The 26,588-nt window shown below is 54.7% G+C and overlaps 13 protein-coding genes across 13 annotated transcripts; 7 read left to right on the forward strand and 6 right to left on the reverse strand.

The window, feature by feature from the left end:
* The first annotated feature begins 252 nt into the window (after positions 1-252).
* On the forward strand, positions 253-985 carry N656DRAFT_776138 (DUF1770-domain-containing protein). Its single transcript, XM_064814574.1, has one exon. It carries the CDS (start codon positions 324-326, stop codon positions 810-812), a length of 489 nt encoding a protein of 162 aa, XP_064672639.1. The 5' UTR covers positions 253-323; the 3' UTR covers positions 813-985.
* Positions 986-1,080: 95 nt separating this feature from the next.
* Positions 1,081-3,707, reverse strand: N656DRAFT_480026 (uncharacterized protein). The gene is made up of 4 exons (XM_064809799.1): positions 3,315-3,707; positions 3,046-3,215; positions 2,843-2,972; positions 1,081-2,764 (listed from the first exon to the last, which is right to left on the reverse strand). The coding sequence occupies exons 1-4, from the start codon at positions 3,540-3,542 to the stop codon at positions 1,349-1,351; spliced, it is 1,944 nt and encodes a 647-aa protein (XP_064672640.1). The 5' UTR covers positions 3,543-3,707; the 3' UTR covers positions 1,081-1,348.
* Positions 3,708-3,750: 43 nt separating this feature from the next.
* N656DRAFT_776139 (uncharacterized protein) lies at positions 3,751-4,840 on the reverse strand. Its single transcript, XM_064814575.1, has one exon. It carries the CDS (start codon positions 4,399-4,401, stop codon positions 4,042-4,044), a length of 360 nt encoding a protein of 119 aa, XP_064672641.1. The 5' UTR covers positions 4,402-4,840; the 3' UTR covers positions 3,751-4,041.
* A 695-nt stretch (positions 4,841-5,535) lies between these two features.
* On the forward strand, positions 5,536-6,588 carry N656DRAFT_766352 (60S ribosomal protein L2-like protein; the record flags this gene model as incomplete). The annotated part of the gene is made up of 4 exons (XM_064813472.1): positions 5,536-5,547; positions 5,706-6,234; positions 6,303-6,400; positions 6,463-6,588. The coding sequence occupies 4 exons, from the start codon at positions 5,536-5,538 to the stop codon at positions 6,586-6,588; spliced, it is 765 nt and encodes a 254-aa protein (XP_064672642.1).
* Positions 6,589-7,134: 546 nt separating this feature from the next.
* On the forward strand, positions 7,135-8,958 carry N656DRAFT_776141 (Ribokinase-like protein). The gene is made up of 4 exons (XM_064814576.1): positions 7,135-7,392; positions 7,518-7,976; positions 8,063-8,558; positions 8,763-8,958. Exons 1-4 carry the CDS (start codon positions 7,341-7,343, stop codon positions 8,797-8,799), a joined length of 1,044 nt encoding a protein of 347 aa, XP_064672643.1. The 5' UTR covers positions 7,135-7,340; the 3' UTR covers positions 8,800-8,958.
* Positions 8,959-9,854: 896 nt separating this feature from the next.
* N656DRAFT_704526 (uncharacterized protein) lies at positions 9,855-12,892 on the reverse strand (the record flags this gene model as incomplete). The annotated part of the gene is made up of 2 exons (XM_064811188.1): positions 9,855-11,806; positions 11,863-12,892. The coding sequence occupies 2 exons, from the start codon at positions 12,890-12,892 to the stop codon at positions 9,855-9,857; spliced, it is 2,982 nt and encodes a 993-aa protein (XP_064672644.1).
* Positions 12,893-13,785: 893 nt separating this feature from the next.
* On the forward strand, positions 13,786-14,653 carry N656DRAFT_787637 (uncharacterized protein; the record flags this gene model as incomplete). Its single annotated transcript, XM_064816624.1, has 2 exons — positions 13,786-14,172; positions 14,237-14,653. The coding sequence occupies 2 exons, from the start codon at positions 13,786-13,788 to the stop codon at positions 14,651-14,653; spliced, it is 804 nt and encodes a 267-aa protein (XP_064672645.1).
* A 362-nt stretch (positions 14,654-15,015) lies between these two features.
* N656DRAFT_703990 (putative bud site selection protein) lies at positions 15,016-15,462 on the reverse strand (the record flags this gene model as incomplete). Its single annotated transcript, XM_064811140.1, has 1 exon — positions 15,016-15,462. One exon carries the CDS (start codon positions 15,460-15,462, stop codon positions 15,016-15,018), a length of 447 nt encoding a protein of 148 aa, XP_064672646.1.
* A 327-nt stretch (positions 15,463-15,789) lies between these two features.
* N656DRAFT_776143 (NADH dehydrogenase, alpha subcomplex, subunit 6) lies at positions 15,790-16,791 on the forward strand. Its single transcript, XM_064814577.1, has 5 exons — positions 15,790-15,858; positions 15,914-15,975; positions 16,049-16,195; positions 16,332-16,442; positions 16,497-16,791. Exons 1-5 carry the CDS (start codon positions 15,816-15,818, stop codon positions 16,506-16,508), a joined length of 375 nt encoding a protein of 124 aa, XP_064672647.1. The 5' UTR covers positions 15,790-15,815; the 3' UTR covers positions 16,509-16,791.
* On the reverse strand, positions 16,670-17,338 carry N656DRAFT_787639 (RBP11-like subunits of RNA polymerase; the record flags this gene model as incomplete). The annotated part of the gene is made up of 4 exons (XM_064816625.1): positions 16,670-16,791; positions 16,851-16,927; positions 16,985-17,076; positions 17,225-17,338. 4 exons carry the CDS (start codon positions 17,336-17,338, stop codon positions 16,670-16,672), a joined length of 405 nt encoding a protein of 134 aa, XP_064672648.1.
* A 3,649-nt stretch (positions 17,339-20,987) lies between these two features.
* On the forward strand, positions 20,988-22,580 carry N656DRAFT_703757 (uncharacterized protein; the record flags this gene model as incomplete). The annotated part of the gene is made up of 2 exons (XM_064811119.1): positions 20,988-21,214; positions 21,287-22,580. The coding sequence occupies 2 exons, from the start codon at positions 20,988-20,990 to the stop codon at positions 22,578-22,580; spliced, it is 1,521 nt and encodes a 506-aa protein (XP_064672649.1).
* Positions 22,581-23,849: 1,269 nt separating this feature from the next.
* N656DRAFT_776146 (uncharacterized protein) lies at positions 23,850-24,626 on the forward strand. The gene has a single exon (XM_064814578.1). The coding sequence runs from the start codon at positions 24,045-24,047 to the stop codon at positions 24,507-24,509; it is 465 nt and encodes a 154-aa protein (XP_064672650.1). The 5' UTR covers positions 23,850-24,044; the 3' UTR covers positions 24,510-24,626.
* Positions 24,627-25,926: 1,300 nt separating this feature from the next.
* On the reverse strand, positions 25,927-26,580 carry N656DRAFT_480625 (uncharacterized protein). The gene has a single exon (XM_064809800.1). It carries the CDS (start codon positions 26,442-26,444, stop codon positions 26,115-26,117), a length of 330 nt encoding a protein of 109 aa, XP_064672651.1. The 5' UTR covers positions 26,445-26,580; the 3' UTR covers positions 25,927-26,114.
* Positions 26,581-26,588: the final 8 nt, after the last annotated feature.

The following is a 26,588-nucleotide window of genomic DNA, read 5'->3' on the forward strand; positions in this document are numbered from 1 at the left end:
CTGATTGTACATACACAGTCTTCATGGGCTGCACTGATATCCCTGGGAATTCCATGGCTGATTGAGGCTTGCCCAACGACAGCCAATACCTCCAGAGAACCTCAGTTGACTCAGAACGGGCTCCCCGGTGTTGAAACTGGCAACCAATGCTGGCTTGATCGGAATGTCAGGTGCCCACACCGTCACGATACTGCACCATTGAAACTTATGGGGCTAAGCTTCTGTAAACGACGACTGAACCTCCATTTGCTGCTCGGACAACAACCAATTTACCAGCCCACAGCACGACACCATACCGACCGTAATTTCTCCAATCGCGCACCATGTCCTCCTCGATACCTCTCCAAGTAGCCGAAACCATCCAAACAGCCCATCTCCAGCGCGACCCTTCTCCCCAACACGACCTGAACCCGTCGACAGCGGCCGACAAGAGGGAGCCCGTCCACCTAGAGCCCGTTGCCCATCACCATCACCATCATCACACCTACGATGGCGGAATTGACGAAGATGAAGGGGAAGGGGAAGGGGAAGGGGAAGGGACCGAGTTAGAAGAAGAGGAGGAGGACGAGGACCTGTACCAGCGCTCGCGCATCAGGCCGCATCAACGGCGCGGCGGGCGGCGTCAACCCGGGCAACACCACCTCCCGCCCATGCCCGACCTCCGCTTCGAACAGAGCTACCTGCACAGCATACGCAACGCCGACACGTGGTGGAAGGTTGGGTGGATCACGGTGAGGGACCAGGTAAGACTTTCCTGGCAGTCAAAGACACGCAACATCTTCAGTCTTGAGGGCTATTGTTTTGCAAGCTAATCTACCTTGCACTGGACGGACCGGAAGCCTGAAAGCTGACATGGAGGCTTTCAATAGGTCATGATGCCCTTCGTGCAGGGCATTCTCTACAACCTAGCTATCTGCGGCTGGCAATACTGGAACCGGAACGCTCGTTTGAGCGGGTCATCGTTAGGGGCGCGGTTGCGCCGTTGGTGGTGGGGGGTCAACAACTGGCCGATCCCACCTGAGAAGGGGAGTTCTTCGAGGCGGGTGCAATAGCAATTGGGGCCAAGCCGTGGATGATCATGGACGCTTGTCACATATGTATTTTGCCCAGTAAGATAAATTCATTCGTCATTCAGAACGAAGAGTCTAGCCGCAAATCGATCAAGCTCGCTTTTCCATCTTGCCATGGTTTAGAAGCTACCCTGCTTGCAAACACAGATAGCCCGCCCGAAAAGTGCCTTCCTAGCTGAGGATCGAGGAACCTCCATGTCTTAAAGATGCCCTTAACTCCATCTCAAAAGCAATGTTCAGCAACGCTCGCATGGAACCTTTGCAGCTCTCCGCATCCCCTACTCCGGGGAGCTAGCATTAGCTAGCTGGCGGACGGGCTGTGGCATCTCCGGGCTCCCTCTAAAAGCCAGAGATGTCGGGGGTTCGCTTGTTGGAGTTGGGGGAGACTTGGCCGCCAGGCCAGCGTCAGCCATGGGCTGCTTGGCTTCAGCCTGTTTGACTTCAGGCTCCGTAAGCTTGTCGACCTCGGCTCCCGGCCTCTCGACCGCCTCAGGCGCCGTCGCCTGTTTCGTAACAACCGCGATGACCTCGGCCGCTGGCGGCTCAGGCTCGGGCTCGAACGGTGTCTCCTGGCCGGCTTCAGTAGCTTCGCTAGACTCGGACTCGTCGCTAATAACGACATTTCTGTGCGCGGCCCTCGGCCGCTTGTGTTGCTGATCTACAACAACCGGAGGGCCAGGGATTTGTCGCACTTTGTTATTCTCATCAAAGGCGACTCGAACGGGGAATTTGAACATGTAGCTGGAACTTGGCCTGTCCTCGAGGTCTTCGTCCAGCAGTTCCTCATCCTCAAACTCTTCCTCATCCTCATCCTCCTCATCTGGGATGTGCTCGTCTTCCTCGTCATCCCCGAAGTCGGGCTCAGATCCCTCTTCGGACTCATCCGACTCGTACTCCTCGCTCTTCCGCTTCCTCGATGTCCAGCCGTTCGTGCCGTGGTTGACAGCGGCAGATCGGCGCGGGCGCCCTGTACGGCCAACGGCTTCATCTTTCATCTCCGAATCATCGGCATAAGCATCTCCTTGGACGCTCGTCGAGGCACTGGGGGGGCCGGTGCTGGCGCTCTCCGCGTTCAGTCGGTTCGGCGCTCTAACTTGCCGACCGCTGGCTGTGGTGACAGGGCCGCTCGGCTCTGCCGGTGTGTGGTTCCTGGTATTGCGCGTTGAACGGCGGGTGGTTGAATCCGAATAGAAGTCGGCCTCGTCGTCGGAATATGTATACTTCATGCGCTTTCCTCTCGTACGGCCCTCGTAGAGCGAGAAGCCCGGTTCCGGGCGCCTGAACTGTTCCTTGCGCATCTGGCGGTACTCCCTCCGGCGCCGCTTCTCCTCTGTGGCCTCAAATCGGGGTATGCTGTTGAGGATTCTTTTGGCAAACGCTTTTGCCTTGGGACCACCATCCTGGGATTCCAGCTTCTCGGCAAGGGTTTTGAGCTCATCGATGCTGCCGGCAACACTCCACCAAGTTCGCTGTAGGCCAGCAGGGTTGCTCTCTCTGTATACGCGGAACGAGGTATCGTCGTTTCCCTCGATAAGGTAGTACCGCCGTTTATCGCCGTCGCTGCCCCAGGGCTGCACACTCAAGGGGATGTTCAGGTCGTCCTCGTGCCGGTTCTTGTATTGCTGAGAGATTATCGTCCTAACTGCGTCCGATGATGAAAGCGTCCACTGCACCAGGGTGCGCAGTAGAGTGAGCTAGGCGCGCTAAGTCAGCGATAGGCTCAGGACAGATGCATGCCCACAATGTGCCCAGCCCGTGTATTTTGCACATACCCGTTGCACTGGCGTCATGGAGGCAAACGTGGCGGAGCCGGAGAGGGGATTTTGGCTTTCCCAGTCCTTCGCCCACTGCCCCTTGTGTGTCTGAACGGCTTCTTCGAGCGCACGATTGTAATGGCCGGGCCTGGAGATAGAGCGCGATCAGTAACTCGAGTCTTCCAGCACCTGTTTGCCCTTGACCGAGGTTTTCAACGTACTTGACATCTTGCTTGCGGTTCAGGAGCAGGCCCAGCAAGGCGCACAGAAAATGCTCGACGCGCTCGCCTGGAACCGCCTCAACAACATCGCGCTCCAGCTCTTGGGGCCCGAAATTTGCTAAACTTTTGGGAAACGCTTCGGTGAAGCGGGCACGGAACATGACAATGAACTGCAAAGGTCAAAGTTAGCTTTGCACGTAGCCGGGATGCAGTCGCGATCTTTCGCGTTGCAGCATGGAAAATACGCGAATGGCGGCGTCTTTACGTACAGCAATGTCTGGGTTATCAGCTAACACATATTCATGAGGCGGCGAGGGTTCCCTCTTGGGTCGGGGGGGCGTCTTTTCCTCGGGCTCCAAGGCTGGGTTTCGGTCGACCTTGTGGAAGAATTTCAGGATGCCGTGTTTCTTCTCCAATTGGATGTCGGAATCATCTTCAGAAGGGGGGTCCGATAGAGAGGAAATCGATGACAACTCAGATGAATCGTCATCGGCCATTTTGAATGTCGTTGACACGGGCGATGGTTGATGGCCGTTTGATAAGGTTGAGGCACGGCACGCGCGAAGTGGAGGAGTGACGGGAAGAGCACTTGGGAGGAAGATGGATCGGCTCTAAGAAATTACGTACCCGGCCGACAATGGCCAGGGACCCTCCCACCTACCGGTCGGAAAGCTCGAGGTACATGATAGGTCCAATCACCGAAAGTAACTTGGGCAATGGTATGTTGTAATCGTACTTCCCGTCCACAAGGCTGCCTATGCTGGCGTCAACAGGCTCGTCCGCCCTCTTGTTGCTCCTTCCCAGCTCCAGTGCCAACTTGGATTCCATCACCACCAATCTTCGCCACCCGTTCCCCTTCTTCCCAACGCTCCCACAACCACACCCCAGAGAGCAAGTTCGCAACGGCAAACACTGGTTCCATGCAAATAGCCATAACATGCCTTCTGCCGCCAAGCCAGAGGAGGACGGCTAGCCCACTGCATTCTTGACCATTCATCAGCCCGGATAGGTCTGTTGGACTGGTTCAAGGTTGACAGGGTGATGCCCACCCTTTGGTGTTGACACCGTCGGTGATGTGGAGCGGGACTCCAATGCTGCGAGGCGGTCAGCTTCGCCCAAGCGTTCCCTCCCGAGGTCGAAACTGGCGGTTTCCTGTATCCACCCCCAACACCTGGGTGTTTTAGGCGTCAAAAACCAAGACTCTCTCCATCCAGGCGGTGATGTCGCCTCACCGGGCGTTTCGGTGGTTTTTACCGCGAGACGGCCATACCCATCACCTAGCATTGCGAGGGTTACCGCCCACAGAAGGAGCACGGCAGCCGCATCATCTACACTGCCAAAACTCAGCAGTTTCATATAGCCACTCTCAGATTTCCCAACCCATCAATTCAATCATGAGCGACACAACGAAACGACGCTTGTCCTTTCGGTCCGCGGGTTTAAAACTGCAACCGCCCAAACAGTGGTCCTATGGCCCCTGGGATGCGATAACTGCGCGAAAGTCGTACCAGTGCCCAATTTGCTCGTGGCACAGGTGCACTTGCACTTGACCTGGCGGTGTCTGCGGAAACCGGCAATGCGATTGACGGTTTGAAGCCTGTTCCCCGGTTGGGAGTGGCCCGCCTCCCAATCGATTGATGAGATTTGGAGCGCGATCTTGGGTTGTCATTGCGACCGGTTCCGCACTTCGGAATAACAGCCACATCGACCCAAACGCATGAAAACTCCCTTATCTCAATGAAGCATCTGAACCAGCTGGAACACTCTGCTCATCAACAGAGAGCCGATTTAGGACCTACTTATCGTTAGCATACGGTTAGATCAAGACAGATAGCAATGCGAGATCATAGTAAATCATACATCGTGCCTGCTCTGCATAACCAGCTTAGTGTCGATTGGTATCATCGTGAGTCCTGGACGGCGCCATTCCAGAGGTTGCGAGGGGAGGAGTCACGAGGTTGAGGGAACACGGTCGGCACTTGCTGCTTTCGGCCTGATGGCAGAATTCGCGTACTGTGCGTATGAGGCTAAGACCAGCTGCCACACTGTGCGCCCCTAGCGTCACGGTGAGATCGATCGGGACAGAATCAAATAATTGTACTCGTACTTTGAGGTTTGATCATGGGAATTGAGCGTGCTGCAAAAATTAGAAGCAGACAAATACGCTCTTCCAGAACAATCTTTCTTTCCAGAGTGATCGCTCAGGTCACGTTGACGTGGTTCGAATCCTGGGAAGCACCGAACAGCCGCCTTACGTCAGCAGTCGACGGGTCCACCTTGAAGTTCGTTCGGCTCCGTTAGCGCCACATCGGTTCCCCGCGTTAGGGCACTCAACAAGCCACACAGCCAAGAGTGGCTGCATCCACACAGAAATTTGGAAAATTATCGCTTTCACCATTTGGAGCTTTCTTGTGTCGCAGTCTCAACCTCTCTCAACCACCGATTCAGCCCAGTCCCTCGCCTCTACGTTTTCAAGGTAGGAAGGGCAACATGGGTCGCGTCGTAAGTAAACCTCATTCCCGCATTTTTCGAATTCGTCGACCCGACTCGGCACCGAACCATCGATTACGGCGGGCGCCTGATGGAAAGAACCAATTCGCGAAATCGTACAAGTACAATGGGAATATGATGGTGCTAACCACTGCGTTTTTTGCATCCAGATCCGCAACCAGCGTAAGGGCCGTGGCAGCATCTTCACTGCCAACACCCGCCTGCGGAAGGCCCCAGCGAAGTTCCGCACCCTCGACTATGCCGAGCGCCATGGCTACATCCGGGGTATTGTGAAGGAAATCATCCACGATCCCGGCCGCGGTGCTCCCCTCGCCCGTGTCGTTTTCAACTCGCCCTACAAGTTCAAGAAGGTCACCGAGACTTTCATTGCCAATGAGGGCATGTACACCGGCCAATTCATCTACGCCGGCAAGAAGGCCGCCCTGACCGTCGGCAACGTTCTTCCCCTGGCCTCCGTCCCCGAAGGTACCGTCGTTTCAAACGTCGAGGAGAAGGCTGGTGACCGCGGTGCTCTTGGCCGCACCTCCGGCAACTACGTCACCGTTGTCGGCCACAACCCCGACGAGGGCAAGACCCGCATCAAGCTCCCTTCAGGCGCCAAGAAGGTCGTCAGCAGCAGCGCCCGCGGCATGATTGGTATTGTTGCTGGTGGCGGTAGAACAGACAAGCCCCTCCTGAGTACGTTCCCGCGCGGCTGGAAAACGAATGGCTGGATGCTGGATAGCGGTTCTGACGAGTATTTATAGAGGCCTCTCGCGCCAAGCATAAGTTCGCTGTCAAGCGGAACCGCTGGCCCAAGACTCGTGGTGTTGCCATGAACCCCGTGGACCATCCTCACGGTGGTGTAAGTGCTGGAAGCCCCGGGGAGTACTGGGAGGTGGCTGTATATCTGACACGGTTGTGCAGGGTAACCATCAACACATTGGTAAGGCGTCGACAATCTCGAGGTACGCTGCCCAGGGTCAGAAGGCGGGTCTTATTGCTGCGAGGAGAACGGGTCTGCTGCGGGGTACCCAGAAGACGAAGGAGTAAGGCTTTCATGTGTTCTTCATCTGGGCAAGGGGTTCATGGGATTGCATTGGTCATTTACTGCTTTGTGGTTACGGGACTGCTGAGGCGGACGGAAAACTTGTTCTTTCTGCAAGCAATCATGGCCGTGAATGAATTAAAGGATTCCCAAGCGCGCGGTAGGGACGAGGCTTGTTTTCACGGCAATGTACTCCAAATCCATCCGGAGTCGCAGGGAAACCCAAAACGTCGATGCAGTCAGAGAGGCCCTACTGAGAATACAGGGAACTCGCTTCCCTTGCCTCGGGGAAGAAAAGCTACCTAGACCGCTTCAACGAGCCGTGACCAGGCCTACTGAAAGTGAGCTAGGGGTCAGGGTGATAGATTGACTGAATGAGCGAGCATTTCGCCAAGTCCTGACGTCAATCGTGAAGGCGGGATGCTTAGCTTTGCTCTCCAAGGCTGTTCTCAGAAAATATGAGATTCATCAGGGACCAAAGTGCAACCTACATTGACCTCTCTGATAGACATTCTCTAGCATTCGATATGTTGCATTTGACTTGGCCGCAGTACCTTGCCAAGCCCTTGTCCTATGATCTGAGCAAGCCGATGTTCTCTTTTCTCTAATCGGGAATTCTCCGATGGCGGTGGTAACTCGATTCAACCCCACCATCTTTCTGCCCCGCCTCTGCGCAGCTCGCTCAGTTTCTATCGGCAAGAGGGGCTCCAATTCTTTCCGCGCTTTCTCAACACACCACTCTCGTCAGTTCAGGAAAATGGCGTCCACAAAGGAGTACAGACTGCTCTGTCTGGAGAACCCTCTCCTCGGTAAGTATATGGGATGCTGATCTCCATTGAGTGCTCAATTGTGCACAATATTCATCTTGCGCTGCCCCTCTTCCTCTCTGCAAAGCGTCGGATCTCGGATTGTTCAGACTAACAATGACCCTCAGACATTCAGGGGTTCGGCAATGAGGCCCTGCTGCAAAAGTACGGTCTCAAGGCGAACGATGCCATCCTGGCCGAGCCAAAACACCTGGACATCTACGAGGACCTCCTGAATAACTACGATGCCAAGCTGATTGCCGGCGGCGCCGCCCAGAACACGGCCCGCGGCGCGCAGTACATGCTGCCGCCCAACAGCGTCGTCTACCTCGGCGGCGCCGGCGACGACAAGTACGCCGCCATTCTGCGCGACGCCTGCAAGCAGGCCGGCCTGCGCGTCGAGTACCGCGTCGACCCCAAGATCCCCACAGGCCGCTGCGGCGTTGTCATCACGGGCCACAACCGGAGCATGGTCACCGACCTGGGTGCCGCCAACCACTACGATCTCGAACACCTGAAGCGGCCCGATATCTGGGCGCTCGTGGAGAACGCCGAGGCCTACTATGTCGGGGGCTACCACTTTACCGGTACGAGTCCTTCCTTCCTTCCCTTTGCCCCCTGTCCCCCAATCCCCCCAAATCGTCCGTTATCAAAGCTAACCTACCTCTTGCAGTCTGCCCTCCGGCCATCATGGAACTAGCCAAGCAAGCCGCGTCCAAGAACCGGCCCTTCATCCTCTCCCTTTCAGCACCCTTCATCTGCCAGTTCTTCAAGGAGCCCCTGGACGCGTCGGCGCCGTACTGGGACTACGTGATCGGCAACGAGGGCGAGGCCGAGGCGTACGCGGACTCGCACGGTTTGGGGACCAAGGACGTCAAGGAGATCGCCAAGGCGCTCGCGAACCTGCCCAAGGCCAACACGCAGCGCAAGCGTGTCGCCGTTATCACGCAGGGCACCGAGCCCACCATCGTGGCCGTCCAGGGCGAGGACGAGGTGCGCGAGTTCCCCGTGCACGAGATCTCCAAGGAGGAGATTAACGACACCAACGGCGCGGGCGACGCCTTTGCCGGCGGCTTCTGCGCGGGCATCGTCGAGGGGCGCCCGCTGGCCGAGTGTGTCGACATGGGCCAGTGGCTGGCCTCACTTAGTATCAGGGAGCTTGGTCCTTCGTAAGTGCTCTTTTGTTCTTTTTCACACTTTACTTCATGCCCCCTTTTTTCAATACGGTTTTCGCCAAGATAGATTGGTATTTGCAAGCTAGAGCGACTATGGGGTGATTCTCCTTACAGGCTATTCGCTCAGCCTCTGTACCATCTCAACACTTCATACATCCTCTCAGGAAACGGTCACTAACCATCCGTTCCAATCTTCAGATACCCCTTTCCTAAGAAGACCTACCCCGGCAAGTAAAGGAGAGACAATCTCGCTACGCATCAACCTAGGTAGATGCGAGCAACCACCGGGTCTTTTCCATCTCAAGAGCAGGGCAGAACCAGAGCGGTTGCCCCTTTCTTTCCTTTTTCCAAGCAAATGGGCGTTGAGGCAATTTAACTTAGCATAACGCGGGGAAAAAATTACAGGCGGGCATGGCGGGCAGGATAGAAAGGTTTCAACAACAGCACAAAGGGATTATGTGAGTGTAATTATCTTGGGCGACTCATTTTTTTTTCTTGTTTTCTGGTTTTCTCTCGTCGTTGGGCCGTTTCCCTTTGCTGTCATCACGATTCCTCGTTGGGCGAAATTCAACCTTGAGACTCCCCCAGCATCCATCGGCTCAACCCCTCTCAAGCAATACTTCCAGAACTGCTGTCGAATAGAAGCTGATAGGAAGAGATGGAGAGCGAACTCAATTAAAGGGGCGTACCCATCTCCCTCATTCGTGAGAGAGAATCAAAGTGCGTTTCGCTGAAATGAATCACAACCGAGTCAGACCGTTATGCGCTTGCTGAATACGCTGCCGCTGCCGTTGACGCCGCTGCCTGATGCCAACAGATGTTCCGCTGTGACATGCAATGAACGTCCCCATCTTTGCAGCAGGAATTTCTGACCAAGCTTGGTTTTGCGATCAAAGATGTCGTCGCTATCTCGGACGGCCGTATAGAGACTCGGGCGAGCGATGCCGTGTCCACGCGGGGGCACCAGTCAATCCATTGAGAACTGAGAGCTTTCGCACAGTGTTCTGGTTTGAACGGCCGAAAACGCAGTGACTTTCCCCTGGAGTTACTCGCTGAGTCCGTGCGCTAGAATATCAAGCCTGCCGGCTGCTCCAGCGTGTGCGGTTACATGGCTATTCTTGACGGGCGCGTGCCGAAGGCCAGGACGGCAAGGTCGTCATCTTCTTCAGCAGCCTCCAGGACACCGCCACCCAGACCAAAGCACCTGTCCAATTGCGATGCGAAGCATGCTACGGCCAATGGGCGTCAAAACACACACTCCGGCCTAGCCGGTGAAAAGACGCGGGTATATTAACGCCTGGGTAGAGTCGGCATTGCCGGCTTTTTCCCATCCACCTTGTCGTCGAGGCCTGCGATCGGCCTCTGGATCGGCTTGATCCGGTCTTCCCCTGCTCTGCTTCCACCCGCAAGCGACCGGCCGTCTCGGCCAAATGTCGGCATGGAAGCGGGGTTTAAGAGAGCTTGCTGTTGGGCGTACAACTCGGCCAGGACACTCTCAGCAGTAGCATGCTGATACTGGCGTGCAGAGCCCGGGGGCACAGTGTCGCCAGGGCGGGTGTTGGTCAAGAGACGTTCGGAAGACCGTGGAGATTGAAAAGGTGCTGCTGGAGATACCGGCACGTGGGGAACAAAACTTTGCGCCGCGCGTGATGGTATACCCAGAGGGCTGTTCACTGGCGGCAGGCTTGACGAATTCTCAGAGAAGTGCAGGGTTGAAAAGGGCGAGGCGGGGACACGACCAAGGCCGGAATCCGAACTCTGACTAGTGTGCCACTGATCGGAAGTTGACAGAGGCCAGGGATTGTATTGCAACTGATTTGGTGCCGTTGCTTTGCTCGTCAAATCTCCGTTATCCCACTGCCAAAGCCCAGCGGCACGGTCTCGCTGCAGGTCCATGTAGTCCTTTTGTGTCCCGCGGGCCAAGGACGGAAGCGGTGCTGTCTCGCCCTCTTTATGCTCCGTTGAAGCTAGGGTAGTGTACCGGCCTTGCGCCTGGAGCGCAAGAGGGCTACCAGAGATTCTTCCGCCTTGAGGTTGAGCTGCGCCGCTTGAGCTTGCCGGTCGTGGAGACGCAGAGCCGTCCTCAGTCCAGCCAGAATTTGTGCGGCTCACGCTTGACTTCCGGAGCAGCGGGTCGACAGGTGCCGGGGTGTAAAAGTAGTTCCAAGGGAGAGTCGGGAATGTCTTTGTACCCGCTGACCCAGGCGCCGAGTTGGCTGAGGCTGCAACCCCGGAGCCTTCTCCACCCCTCGTGAGGTTCAGATCAGCAACGCGCCTAGTCGGCCTTTCGGTTTCAGCGGTTGGGGCAGATTCTGGAGGAGATAGAAAATCGTTGAGGATCTGAAAAAGCTGCTTATCAATTGGAAACTCTGCGGCAGGAGCTGGTTGCACTGGAGCAGCGGCTGCTATACGTGACTTTCGTGTATCACTTCCCTTCCTTCCTATACCCGGCCCATAAAACTCCATGTTCTCAGAGAGTGCGTTAGACTCGTATAGACTGGGAGCTGTGGGTATGTTGCTGGATTGCCCTTTGAAGCTGGTAGGCAACGGCGATGGCACGACAAGAGCGGGCTGCGGTTTTCCATTTTCCAGATATACGATCGTCGTCTGTTCCCGTGAACCTTTGGTAGTCTTGGAAGTCGTGAATGGGAACTTCGACTCTGCGCTTGACAAGTCAAAGGCGCATAGAACAACATCCAATGCGCGGGTGAACGTGATATCATCAGCTGTAGCGCTAGCCACAGCATCAGGGACGTCCTCGGGTCGGGGCTTGGGTTGGTGTGTGAAAGCGTCGTAGTATAGCTGACAGCCATCATGGAGATGAGGGCCATTCAAGCATTTCAAACTCAGAGTCATCTCATCTTCCGGAAACCGCCAGGGCACTGTGGTTCCGAATGTGCCGCTCCCCAAGAATTCCAGCAAGAGGTTCAAGGTGTTGCTCAGTGTAACACACATAGAGCCGAAGTGCGGTTCCAGATGGCCCCGAAAGTCCACTAACTCTGACCCGTAAGTGCAGAGCCAAGCCATATAAACGCGTAGAAGCGGCATCAGGCGGGTGAAAGCGGGCGTGAAACTGCCTGCAACATCTTTCCGGGCTGCCTCTCCTATATCAGAGTCCGGGGCTCTGAGCTGGATCAGACCCGCAATCTCATCTACTAGCAGCTGCGATATCATCTGGATCGTTCGAATGTTCAGAAGCAAGATGAACTGGCACGAACGGGAACCCTCCTCTGTCCATTTTGCTGAGCGTAGTCAGTAAGGCGCCATGAACCATGAACTGAACGCGTAGTCTCCTTACCGCGAACCTTCTCTTGGCTGACGACATAGGCAGTGATGTTGATGAGGACTATCTTTAGCAAGTCCGTCTCCTCAACACCTGTTCCTGTCTTCATGGCCGTGGTGAGACGATGGTAGACCTCGGTCTCCAGCTCCTTACGTTCGGTGAACTCCTTGCCCTGTGAATAGAAGGCATGAAGCTTGACAAACCAGGTGACAAGAGCATGCTTGATCTCACCGCCTTTCCGCTTCTGAAGTTCGCGGAACTCGCGCTCCAGGTTCGCTGCAGCGTTTGGGTGAGGCACATCGCAGGCCATGGCGCGGTAGAAATGGTAGACAATCTGGAGATGGTCCTCCGTCTCGAGATAGATCACTGCGCACTGATGATGGCCGTATCCAGATTCAGGCCTCAGGTCGTTAGCTAGTAAATAGTAGGCCAACGCGCCCTCCCACTTGCGGTCCTTTGGGCGCAGAAGGGTGCGATATCTTGCTAGGTCCCCGAGGTAAATGAGGGTCTTGTGGCACGAGTCCTTGACAATCTCGTCGAGCTTTGCTGCTGCGGCATCGACCTTGTCGCTATCAGGCACAGGCATCTCCTGGAGCTCAGCCTTGCGCACGATTCGCGTGAGATCCTTCATACTGTAGCGGGCACAAACTCGCTGCAAATAACCCCTGTAGAAATACTGCGCCGTCTTCAGATAAGACGCATAGTGCCTCTCGAGCTTCCGTCTGAGCACGGCATGGTCGTGGCCCTGCAGTTTTGCAAGCACTTTCCGATACGCCTTGGTGACGTGGGCGTGGGTCTGCCAGAGTGCATCCTCGACCGACTTTTCCTTCGCCGCACGCATGTCGGGCCAGATGGTTTCGATACAAGCGAGGCGGTAGTTCTCCATCAATTTCTCAACCTTCTCGAAGCGGGCCACCTCGTTCGTACCTGGGCCATCGCTTTGAATGTGCTCAAGCTCCTTATGAATAGTGGCACGCAGCTTTTGCGCGGCCTTCCATATATCGTCCGTCGACGGTATCGCCGCGGTTGAGGCTGTCGCGGCCATGGCAGGCAGCCCTTGCCACGCAAGCTGCAGTGACAGACCAGCGCAGAGTTTGGACTGTTGAAAATATGTAGTAGAAATCCCGAATTGGAAGAGCCGGGGCTCACGGCCGAGGCTCACTCAAAGTTGTGCGATGACCGTGGGTTTGCGAGCGGTCCATAACTTGACTGGCTCTCTTCGGCGAGTCTGCGAGGAGCTGGAGGAGTGCTGCGGTCTGCGGCTAGCGGTTTGTCGGTCAGTAATGAGCGCATTGGAAGGAGAAAATAAAATGAGGTTTGAACCAAGCTTAGCAAGAACCGGTGTCAGGTCCCGTGGGCAAAAGGTATGTGACCAGAGTTGCGGAACGAAATGCAAGAAACGTTGAAAAGATGGAAGGGATTTACATACAACCTGCTTGGCCCGCAATGGTCCCCTGCACGTCCCCTAGAGAAGAGCCAATCAGTGACAAATGCCTATAACTACAGTGCTACACTAACTAGAGTACAGTACCCAGTCATCGACTCATCGGTGGTCTCCCACTGATTGAGTCACTGCCTTCCCGGAGCGCCGGGTGACTGTGGTCCGTGCAAACCCAAGCTCGATCCCGCTGATCATCACATCGTCACATCATCACATCATAGCACTTGCCGGTGGTCTGAGTCGTTGTTTCATGCCCAATCCAGGCTTCCCGACTTGCAGCGACGACTTGGAACAATTGTTCAAAACATCACAACGAAGTCTGGTCCGCCACAAACAGGTGGGTGCAGTCGCACCGGGAACCTGCAAGGACCGAACCTTGCCTCAGGGCCTCATGCGCTTGACCGAAAGCTCACATAAGGAGGATCTGAAACACTGGAATGTAACTTCTCGCCCAAAGTCTCGATTTCTGTCCACTTTAGATTCTGAAGCCTGCGGAAATGAAACGCTTACGCGAAGTCGAAGAAGCATCGCCCGAAGAAAAGGCATCAGCCATCCGCAACACGGCTACAACCGTTGGGACCGACCATGGCGGACTGAAACCAATCAACCGAGACGACGGCAACACGTTGTCGCGTGCCGCCAAGATAACTGAGCTTGACCTGTCCGACCATGGCGGTGTCCGGATGCGCTGCTCGCTGCCGCCGCACAAGGAGAGTCTGGTGTTCTCGTCGTACGGGGAATACGAGACGCATTATAGGGACCAGCATACCAACCGATGCGTTGAATGTCGCAAAAACTTTCCCTCGGCTCACCTCCTCAGTTTACACATTGAAGAGACGCATGACTCCCTCGTCCTGGTAAGAAGAGAGAGAGGAGAGCGTACGGTAAAACCCCCAGATTTCCTACACTGAGTGCTAGCCATCCGACTGACTTCCGACACTGTCCCAGTACTCATGCTTCGTAGAGGGCTGCGAGAAGAAATGCAGCACGCCGCAGAAACGCAAGATGCACCTTGTGGATAAGCACATGTATCCGAAGAATTACTTCTTCGCAGTGACGAGGGATGGCATCGATGGGCGACTGTCTCTTCTGCTGGAAGGCGGCCGGCGTCCTAGGAGATCGAGTCCCACTACACCACCAAAGCCAGAGGACTCCGTCCCACGAAATGGCCAGGTCCCCTCTCCTGTAGAGGGATATGTAGAACTGATGGATACCCATCTGGGACCAAGCCTGGGCCGGGAAAGCCCAGACCAGCAGCCAGACCAGGAGATGGAAGACCTCTCAAACGCAATATCAGCGCTCAAGTTCGTGCCGACCAGTGTCCGGTTCGGGCGTGGGAAAAAGACTGGCTTCTCCAAACGGTAGCTCTTTATCTTGGCGTATGGATCCTTCGGTTGGGCAGTTGCATGAGCATGGTATACCACACCAAGAACCGGACGTCAATAAATGGAAAAAGGAGTCGAATAGCGTATGCTTCTCGAGTGTCAATTGTTTCGCGGCCACAAATCCACAACCAAAACAGTCTCGTCAGTTCCCATCATTGTACCGTCCCTAGAGCTGGTAAGTGCTATGTAGGGAATGCCAGCATGGCAGGTAAACGACTCTTACAATCTCTCATCAAAAGCCTTGTCCTCTATCCGCCCGGAAATAGAATGGATCCCATTGGTATCACTGAAGTTCTGGAGTCGAAGTCCGCATCTGCCCCTCAAAAATAAAGAGCACCCGAATCAGTCCGTCGAAGCGCAGCCCCTGCACCCGCAGCTAACACACTGGATCTCCTGGTCCTCCTTGAGCTGCGCGCGGGGCACGCGGCAGATGCACGTCGAGTTGAAATTCGTCTCCTTGGTCTGGATGCAGCGCAGGCAGCAGAGCTTCTCGTAGCCCTGCTTCTTCCACTTGGCGATGAGCATGGCGTCGGCGTAGCCGTTCTTGAGCAGCCACTCGTACAGTTGCTTGCTGATGGCCTCCTTCTCGTAGTACAGCTCGTACACGTAGCGGCTGCGCTGGTGGGCGATCTGGAAGATGGGCCACTGCGCCTGGTGCTTGGGTATGTTATCGGTGGGCGTGCTCTGCGCGTCCTTCATCTTGTTGCTGAAGATCAGCAGGTCCTCCTCGATGTCGCTGAAGCCGTCCGGCGGGGGCTTGCGCTTGGAGGATGGGCGGATGGCTGGCATTTTCGTTCCTTTCTCCTGTTCAATTCTTCCCTGAAGCTTAATCCTTATTCTGCTCGTTGCTCTGGGCACGCTCCGAGATTGCAAGCCGGTGTTTTTCTTTTTGAGGCGTCGCAAGCAGCACACCGAGTTGGGTTTGGTGACGGTTCAAAGATGAGTCCAGGTTCCAGGGGGGCGATCCAGCGTGGTGGAAGTCACAATATCGATGACTAAGCATACCACTGAGCTGTGGTGCCGTTCATGAACGGCCAAGGCGGTCCAAGCTTCTGGAATTGAATCAGTGGTCCAGTTCAAGGCAGTGTCGCAACCTCCAACCCCAACCAACCGACAGGACGCCAACGACGAACCTGGCCGCCATGGCGATTTCACCAACCCAATTCGCCGTCACCACGCGGCAGTGTGAGTTTTTAGTAGAAACTTGACTGCGTCTTGATTGCCTTCTGACTGGCAGCAGCGGCCAATTGGTCCGACGCGAAGCGGCGAGTACTTGCGGCATATCGAGATTGGCTCCGGGCAGTATGTGGCAAATAGCAAAGAACAGACTGGAAGGCTTGTGTCCGGCCACCGAGCTGACTACCTGACCGCCCAGGCGCCGGAGATTCAGACCATGTACTCGATTCCACATCCAGTTTCGGCTATCCGCTCCCGCATACGGCAAGAGTTTGAGCGCCATCGATTCGTCAACAAGTTGCCAGTGGTGGACGTTCTCCTCCTTCAGAACAATGCCGATTATCAAGTAAGATGCTCCGCGAATAGGAAGGGATAATGCGGAGGGTACTTGCTGGCTGATGCAGCTTGTCCTGAGGAGGTTTTTATGAAGGTTGGGTTGGTAAACCATATGGAACCACTTGGCTGATGCTTTGTCGTTACAGGAAACTATGAATTTCTGGCGTCAAACAAACCATATAATGTCCTTTTTCAAGGAGGAGAACTTCAGGGGGGAGAAGCGACTGCCGTCAAATTTCATAACTGGATTCCTAGAGGTAACGGCTGTATCACTCCGCCCTCCTGAACCGCTGCTTACAAGCCACGTCTAGGGTCGCAACTGAACAAGAATTATACTCTTTTTTGTCCGGATGTACATACAGGTAGTAAAAATCGTCTAAACGTCCAAAAGGCGACCGCCGCAAGCCCCAATTCTCCGAGTCCTGATCAATGCATAACCCAACGCCGGAAACGCCATCCTCTTCGGGTCCAAACAGCAAAGAAGCTACGAAGATGCACCTGCTGAGAAGCGTTCGCGGGCCTCGATGAACTTGTCTGTCACGACGTCACAGAGATCTTGTAGGTCTCGAAGCCCCTTTTCCAGCGCCTCAATTGCCGTTGTGCCTTCTATGCAGTGTCAGCTTGCATGCATTCACACGCGTTTCTGAGCGGAAACATGCACTCACCGAATGTCTGAATCCTTACGGTCATTTTTGGCTCCGAGGGATGTGGAATTGCATATGCGCAGAACTCAACCTCAGGACTAAAGAGGCCAGGATGTTAGTGAGTTGGACGGTGTAGGGCAGAGTTTTAAACTCACTTCCTGTTGATGACATATCTCAAGGCGTTCCCAAGAGTATGGCCCTCGTTGAGAAACTCAAACGATGCGGCGGTTGGTGTTGAGCCAGGTAACTGGTGAGCTTTCGGTTAGAATTGCGGCCATCTCTCATTCCAGTCGTTGAGGCTTTTCACACACCAATTTGACTCTTTGGACCTCCTCCTCCTCTTCAAACTCGTCGTCTTCGGCCTCTTCTACCTCCTCATTCCCGTCCTGGTCCACGGACATATCATCGTCCTTGCTCTCGGGCTGGTGAGAAGTCGGCGCCTCCTCCATGACAATGTCGGACCCGGCCTCAGCGGGCTCCTCTTTCCTCGCCTTGGATCTGGTCGGCATTTTTTATTCAATAATATTCTGTCTGCGCTGGTGATGCGTCTTCTCAAATTGGGTGAGTGGATTCCGCCTTGCTGCTTGGAATGAGTTTGAGGTCCCTGAGACCCCGAAAATTTTATTGGGGCATTGAACACGGACACTCATCCGCGTCCCACTACCGTACTGTACACTAAGCACTGTACCCGGGTACCCGCCACCCTGCCGGGTTCGGGCTCGGACTAAACTGCGACTTCTCAGGAAGCAAACCGGTCCCTAACACCGGGACAACTGAAGAATCCCATCCGGAATCGAACTCGTAGTTTGTCGGCAGCACTATTTCGTGAAAGCCGCAAGGTTTTACTCTTGAACCGGCGATGCGGGTGCTCGCTTTCTACAGCGCCTGTAACGTGCAACATACGCCGAGCCATCAGCGATTCAGCGGCGCCATCGGACGTCTTCCTCGGTCATCGGTACAGTACCGGTACGGAGTATCTCCGTCCATTATGTTTGCGAACGATCTTGTTAAAGTCGAGTAGTAATGTCACATTCATCACCACATGCTTTCCGGAGCGATGGACATACACTGTGTCGGCAGCAGCCTGAGGATCTCTCAGCGCGCGGGTAGCTATCAACGGCAGCTTGATCACAGTTAACTGTTTTCAAGATGAACGTCTCCCGTCTCCGTCGTGGACGCTCCTGCTTGTTCGCAAGCCAGACCAACCTGGGAGCGTGCCCCCACTTCGAGTTATAAGCGACGCTGAGCGCATGTGAATGGAGCGCTTGGTATCCTTAAAAGGTATATCCGTACGTTCCCTTTCGTCGTTCAACGCCCAGATGATGACGATCGCGCTGCCCAGTTAAGATTTTATTTCTTCCGTTGAGATAAGGATGGTGACGGATAGAACGGGCCAACTAAATTATCGGCCACCTTCAACTCTTGGTTCACCGTCTGTCTCAGGCGGCCCAACCGCCAAACCCAGCAGGCCGCCTGATTGGACTGGCTGCCTACAGCAGCCTCAATACGGATCCCGCTAGCAACAGTCGTCAAAGACATCCAGAACCATTCATCAAGCCAGGTTGACATTGGCCAGATGCAACTCATCAATAAATTGCACGACGGCACTGCCCGTGCTCATGTAACCCTGTCATGTCATGGACTCATGACCTCTTAAATACACGACGTTTAAGGGAGTCAACTGAGACCGGAAAGAGAAATACGAGATCAACCGAAAACTGACTCGAGTACCTAGTTCTACAAAGTAACGTTAGGTGAGTCAAGGACATGTTTCGTTGGCCCTTTGTAACCCCCTTTGGGATTTCTGCTGACAATCAGCACCGAGTATTCTATTCTACTCGGAACCAAGATCAAGGAGATTCGGCGAATCGAAGTCCCGGGGACACGGTAAATACCGAATCATCCTCCCAGATACATTCTAACAATGGCTGGGATTCCGAAACATCAAGGCTTATTAATGCCCGCACTTACAGTATATCGCATGCTGGATGGTTGCGGTGGCCGTGGTTCGGCACTGGTGATGTGGGACACCAGGGCTACGCTTACAAGCTCCGATGAAGCGGGAAGAAGATTGCACATACCTCCGTATTATAATCAACGAGCAACCTGCAAATTCTTGGACCGTGTCTCAGCTGGATTGCAGAATTTCCCCCTTCGTTGATTGCCGCCGTCAGGCACGGGCGACGGGCGAGGCATTTGCCAGGCAACCGACTCGCTGTGTGGTATCTCGAATGCCATCTAGCAGCCGCGAATTCTCCAGCCCAAAAAGCACAACGGCATCGCGACATGTTTGCTGCAACAAGTATGTGGTGGTTGGAGCTTGTGTCCAAGTTGGGCTCTCACCACCAGTCAGATGCTAGGCCGATTAGCCAGAGCTCCAGGCACCCCTTGTGGCAGCACAGACGAGTTTCAGGCGTCTGCCGGGAGGCTGCAGGAGCCAAGCAGGCCGGGGTTGGAGAAACGGCGGATTTCAGACTTCTGCCAATCGCAGTGACCGGCCCCCTCAATCCAAAACGTCCCAAGAATATGATGCCTTTCCGGGAAGTCTTTGCAACCCCTTCTGGGACATGAAGTAAAATATGGGGAGCGTGGCTGGTCCCAGCGACCGTCAGCGCCGCAGGGCACAGCGAACACGACATCAGCCCAATGGATTAACCAGCGGTATGAAATGCCGTATGCTAGTTACGTGTAATCGACGGAGCAATGGAATCGAGGGGCATCGCCAGACACGACGACAGACAGGACTCACGGACAAGCGAGCAGAAGAGGCGGTCCCCGGCCAAGCTTCTGACTCCAGCTAGAAGGGCCTCCACCTGATGCCCCACGATACCTAACCTCAAACACTGGAACCAGTCGTCCAGCTCGATCTTACACCAGACACCTTGTGACTGGTCGCCGGGGACCTCACACAAGACTTGCATCAGTGTTTTTCCAGCGTCTTGTCCCCCTTTTATAACACTATCGCCGCTCGGGAGAGCCAGGGTGCTGCTGGTGAAAAAGCGCGCCCCCTTTTCGCAGTTTGCACTCCCTAAAAACCTCCAGCCGCTGTCTCACAGACAGCTTGCCCCTAATGAAGTAGTGGAGCCCCTCATTCGGGACATTTTCATCCCATCCAGGCCGCCCCTTCCCTCTCTTTATTATCTCTCCTCGGCCGCTCTGGTGCTCTCGTCTCTCGTTCGAGTCTCGTTTGCCTTTTTCCAACCTGAGCGCAGTTCCGAGTGATTATTTGGTCTGCTGTCTCTGCACGTGCTCCCGTCGCGGCCATCACCTTCGCCAACCCGACGCCAACGGCCCGGCACACCGTTCCTGGCGGTTAAAATAGACGCTATTCCAGTGACACGCGGTTTTTGACGACTTTAGCTCCGCAACTAATCCCAGTGACGTGGGCACAGACACCATCCGCCAGGGACCGTCTTCTGGGACCGTCTTAGATCCAATTGATCGATATCAAGGCATACAGCGACGGCGACGGCGACGGCGACGATATAGCCGAATCCAGCAAGGAAATTAATTACAGCAGCGTCTCTCGCCAACGAAGACGTGGTTTTTTGGATTGCGTTGCCAAAAAAAAACAGGTGCAACGTTGCTGCAGGACATAGTCTCGGAGACAGAGCTGCGCTGCGCTGCGCCGTTGCACTTGTCACTGTTAGAGCGCTGCGTTGCCCACCAGTCCACATCTCTGTTGGAAGCGCCCAGATTACTACGGTACCAGCCTCGAAACTATTGTTCCCAAGTCAGCCAGAAATAATATCACAATTAATCATCACACACACCCGTGGACACGCAGACTCCCACGCAGATCGTCTCAGCAGGTTTGGGCTACTCGAACGCTCTCGCTTTTGCGTTGAAAGCCCTTATTCAACACTGCCGAACCTGCTTGTCAAGTCTCCTCGGACGAAAGAGAGGGATAATTACAACAGCAGAAAAGCTTCAGGTTTTTGCGTGGCTTCGTCCCACGACCCCCTTACTGCTCTGCCGCGCCTCGCTTCCTCGATCCGTACACGAGCGCATCCAGCCTCCTGATCCTGGCAGGCCCGCACCCCGGTCATTTCTTGGAGGGGGTAATCTGACCGATTCCTATTCGGTCTCTTTTCAGACACTTTTTTCTCTACGCAACATCTTCACGCCCGCACATCAATCATGACCACCGCGGTTGCGATGGCCCCTTCGCCGGCTCCGCATGACAGGCCTTCGTTTGGCCTTGAAAGTGCTCCTCCGACATCATCATCACCAACCGCCCAGAGGTCCGCCGCCGCGATTCCCCCGCCTCCACCAACTGCCTCGGCAACACAGAATGCAGCGGCGCCACCAACACGTTCTGACAGTGCCAGCCCGAGAGGGACCACTGCGGGTTCGAATGCCCACAAATCATCGCCTCCCAGCGCGTAAGCAATCTCATGGTATATATGAAAACCCCGATTTGCGTGGACTAACCTGCCTGTTTCAATGGCGCACAGATCTCGAAACGCCGGAGGTCCCAAAATTGTGGTCAAAAAAGAACCCGGGTCTCCCGATTTGCCCACAACCAGACACAGACCGAAGAAGCTCGATCTCTCCAAGGACTCAAACATTGTGTCCCCGGCAACCGGGCGACCATTGACGGCACGAGAGGGACTAGGGATTCAAGAGGTTGGCCTTGCGTGCTTGTCGCCAGGCTTCGTCACGCAAGATCCCGTCATGAACGCAAATGTGCAGCGCAGCATGAATGTCAGGGAGCAGCAGCGGCAGATCATTGAGGCGAGGTTACAGCAGCAATCAGCCAAGGGCGACGGCCCTAATAAGGACAAGGACGGAAGCCACTTTGCCGCGAAAACGCCCGGCCTCGCCCGTAAGCGCGGCGCGCCGCCCGGTCTGAGCATTATCGCACCCCCGCATGAGCACTTTGCCAACGAAAGGGTAATCCAGTCCGCGCCGCTAGGTCAGACGTTTACGGGCATGCACAACCCGCACCCTCTTACGCGCCACATTACCAATCAACCCTCAAAACTCTCCAACACGTCGCACATTCACCACGTACCCGCGACACAGACAAACAACCGCCTGCCCCCGATCGCCGACGTCTTTGGGCAGAATCTCTCAGGACACCCCGATTCGAGCGGCCACGGCCTCTATCCCGGCCAAAACCGCGGCCCCCTGGCATCCCCGCACCACCCGCCAGCACCACCCCACCAGGCGCCTGCCCACCAGGCACCGACTCCGGGCAGGCCTAGGGAGTACAAGTCGGCCGAGGAGGCACAAGTAGAGCTGGCGGGCGGCAGACCGGAGCTCCTACCAAAGTTAGTACGCTACGGCGGGCACCATCAACCCCCAACTCCGCCATCGCCTCCACACCACGGGGGCGGCGGCGGCGGCGGCGGTGGTGGCTTCCCCCGGGACCATCATCGTGACCACAGACCACTCGCTGACCACGCGGCTACGGCCACCAGCCGAAGCGCGAGCAGCAGCAACAACAACAACAGCAACCACCTTAACCACCACCACCACCCACACCACCAAACCAATAATACTCAACCGCCGCCGCCGCCATCATCGTCGTCGTCAATGAAGCGGAGACGCCACGAATACGAAGAGGGTGGCAGCCCCCCACTGGGCAACGGCCGGCCCGCCGGGGTAAGGCGGACAATGATGTTTGGCGAGGGAGTCTTAGGCGGGAGAGACAGCAGGGACAGCCCCGATTCGGCGCACGAAGCGAATAAGAGGGAAACGTTTATTAGGTTATGCGGGGAGCTTTGGGATTTGCTTCGCTCATGATCTTTTTCCCCTCTTTATTTCCCTTTTCTCCCCACAGCCACCATCACGTTTCGATCCTTGACGGCTGTATAACCGGCAATTATTCTTTCACCAACACATCCCTTTTTCCGCCTCCTCCTCAATTGGATATTCTATCTTCTTCTCTCTTCCTCCTCTTAGGTTTCATGGATGGGCTGGATCTCTTCTTACCTTTTTGGTTTTGGTGTTTCCTATACTATTACTTTCTGAAAGACAGACAGGACAGATGATCCCAAGATGGGTTGATTATGATCAAGTTTATTGTTGATACCTTGACATGGTATTCTGAGACGGCGGGGTTGGGTTGGGTTGGCTTGGTGAGGTCCCTTGAATGTAGTGTACCTACTGCTGATCTGGTCTGGTCTGGTGGGTGGGTAGGAAGGAAGGATTGGGCCGTATAAATATGTCGCTACGAGGTCTAGTGATGGGTTTTGGGGGGGGGGGGGGTTATTCTTATTCTAAAGTTGGTGAGCAGGAGTGTGAGTGTGTACATGGTGTGTGTGTGTGTGAATCTCCATCGTCTCTTGCTGGCTCCTTTCCTCTACTGTCACTTGTGTGTTTGTGTGTATGCGTGTGTTAGTCTGTGTGCATGGGCTCGCTCCCATGAACTGGGCTTCTCCTAGCAGGCTGAGGTTGGCAGGTAGGGGGGGCGGGGGGTTGATGGGAGTTGTACGTCCATGCTGCTATATGGCTTCTCTCCCAGCTGCAGTTGGCGTCCAGAGGATGACAGGCTTGGTAGACGGCCGGATGAAGATGAAATGATGAGGAGAGTGTGGCAGCCAGGGGGGACGATGTCTGATTCTCGTTATCTCGACGGGTGTTCTTGGAGTTTGTGATCCGTCTGTAGCTGCTTCTTCTCTCTTGGGTCCAGTGGTTTCGTGGCTCTAATTGATTATTCGAGATCGCCTGGGAAGTTCAAAAGTAATCCAGCCAAGCCAAGTATGGGCCTTGCAATGAAGGTGGAAGGGATAGCGGGTAGGACTAGTATGTGAGATGGAAAAAGGTATGGATATTATCATGCCTTTCACTTGGAATTCACTTCTTCCTTGCCCACGGAAGGTATGACACTGGGAACGAAAAGGATGGTCGTGATTCGTACCAGTACATGAACTGCTCTGGTATATACTACATTTTTGGATGATATACATATCTGAAGTGGTGGACTGCAGCCGTGACCCTTCATTGCTGAAATGCTTGGTCAACGTCAGTCTCGCCCCTATTCCACACAGCCATTCCACACAGCCATTACGAGTACAATATATAGTAAGTGGCTTGCAGTAGGTGAACATGTTTGACCTCTCACACAGCATCGCTACCTGTCCGCACTCAATGCCTAGCCTTGACAGCCTCACCCAACTCTCAGCCTGCTAGTGGCCTGGTGTTGCCCTTGAAGGGATTTCGCAGCCCAGAACAGCCTCCGCAGACATGTGCTGGGAGTGAGAGAGGATGACCGCTATGAACAGAAGGCAAGTCAAACCAGAACTGAACCCTGTCTCTTACGTCTCTATTCAACCAGTCTTAAATATCCTTAAGATCCAATCGAGACCGCATCATGTCACAGGACAACATAGGCGCGGCATCTCACAAGATTGGAAAGTTGACGGAGAAGAAGAATACTTGGACTTCAAGTCATGTCGTCCCTCCAACAAACGACGCTCACATCTCACAGAGGCAATCCACATCTCGCCGAGCACAGAGTACATGACGTATGTCGAATACTCGAGCACAGCATCAAATGGTGCGCCACTACGAATCCCGAGACACAGTCAAGTCACACGGCAGCGGGAGGACGAGCATCCATCTACGACAGATAGGCAGCGCCTTCAGGGGGCTTACACCAAAGCTCCAGGGAGTTCATGGAAGCAACACTTGCTTCATCCCTTACGGAACTTTCTACCAAGTCTTGGTTAGGGCACGAAGCGGCATCACCAATCTTAACTGTGTCGCCCCCTCTTCCTTGCCTCACAGTAATGATCAACAATCCTGTACCTAGCGGGAGGAATCCTGAATCAGGCTACATGGAATTCCAAGCCATGCACTGTTCGGGTTCGCTTGCCAGTAATCAACTGCATCATTGACTAGTATGCAACTATATACCTCGTATTTGCCTAGGCTGGGTTGACGGGCTCATAACCATGACTCGCACCAAATTGTGTATCTCTTCTATCCTCTCTCTCTCTCCCCTTCACCTCTAACTTCTTTCAAACTCACAAATTCCACCCCAGCTCTAGAGTCTTCATCGAACTAGACAGCAGCCTCACGGCCTCCAGATGACCTCCATACACTCGCCCGAAACTGAAGCAAGCTTGGCCTCGCCACGTTTATATAGCCCTGGCCAAACAGCATGCTAGCAAAAGACACCGCCGCCAGACCAGCAATGCAGGTAGCCTCATGATAGCAAAAAAAAGCACAAGATGACACAAAAAGCCACCCAAACCACCTAATCTCCCCGACATGATCGCAAGTAGACAAGGAGCAAAAAAAGGGGTAGACAAAAATCAGAGCAATCCTCTCCACCGTGTAGATGCCAACCACCTGTTTCGCAAAACGAGATCAGCAAAGTAGCAGTCTTGCCTCCTGTCCCTTTCCGACTCGTCATAAAATCGTTCGTCGTCATTACATTATGAAATACCCGTCACACCCTTGCAGCCTCAGTTGGCCCCCTCGCGTAAGACGCTGACAGAAGTCCCATGCTGGACCGGACCGGACCGGTGCGGGGCGTCCAGACCGCCTATCCAAGGAAGGGGTAACTGTTTCCCCCCTTCCATCGCCCTCTCCATCCGGGCCCCAACTCTCAAATCCAACCACGGACTCCTTCACAATGCAGTCCCAGCAAAGCTTTGTTCCCACGGCCCAGGCGGCGCGGGGTAAGCGGCGAGCAAGCTAGACGGTCTCAATCCAAACCTCCAACCAGAACCCTCAATCTCCAACCGCAGCTGTAGCTACGGACCGAGAAAGAGAGAGAACCGCCAATATCGCGCAGGGACGGAATAGGAGCGAGCTGTACTTGTTCCCCGGCACACCAGAAGAAAACAGCGGTAAAAGGCGTCGGCGGCACAAGAAACCAGAACCACCCACCCACGGCTCGCTCCACACATTTCCCCTGGAACCAGCTATATATATGAGATAGCTGGGCCATTGTATGATATGTGTGCACGCATGCAACATCTTACCACGCACCGCACACCGCACTCAACTTTGCAGGACGGATGAAAGAGCGTGGCAAGGAGACCTCGGCAGCGAGCGAGGGAGAAAAGGGAGCGTTGAACAAAGAGGCAGGGCAGGGCAGGGCAGAGAGCATCGTCAAACCGGAACCACCCTCTCCACTGCCTGCCCACTGATCCATCCGATAAGTATCAACCAACCCTGGCTTAGCCAGCCCTAACCTCACATACCCAACTATGCAGCAACGAGGTAGGTATCTTCCTATGTGGTAACCAGAAAAGTAATCAGTCGATCCGCCCAATGTAGTAATAGTAAAAATACGTAAGTGGTTGTAAGCAACTCCTCTCTTTATCAAAAAGAAATGAATTCGCCGCCGTCTCGGGCCCCGGCAACCACCAAGACCCCGCCGAGGATGATAGAATAACGATAAGAACGAATGTCTGCCTTGTCTCCCATAGCGTAAGCCAGCCAAAACAGAAGCCGCCGCCGCCGCCCACCTTCCGACTCAAGGAGGGAAGGGGTAAGAGATAAGCCAATATACCCAGATAATGTCATGTGAATTGGATAAAACGACAGGAAGCCACCCCAACCCCTAGTCTGATGAAAAGCAGATACATAAGGAGACAGAAAACAAGAACTCCAAAACTCCAATGCTAGCCGAATTGAGGGCATTCCATTCATAATATGCCGCCGTCCGTCTCTCTCTTGCTATGTTGTCTTCTTGATGTGGTAGGATATCGTAGTGGCATCGTCATGCCAAGATTCGAGGGAGCAGGAGAAGTAGAGGTGCAGGATGGACACCAAGCAGCTAGTGGCGTCTCGAAG

The sequence above is a fragment of the Canariomyces notabilis genome (genome assembly GCF_033297395.1).
Source record: "Canariomyces notabilis strain CBS 508.74 unplaced genomic scaffold N656scaffold_4, whole genome shotgun sequence".
NCBI lineage: Eukaryota > Fungi > Ascomycota > Sordariomycetes > Sordariales > Chaetomiaceae > Canariomyces > Canariomyces notabilis.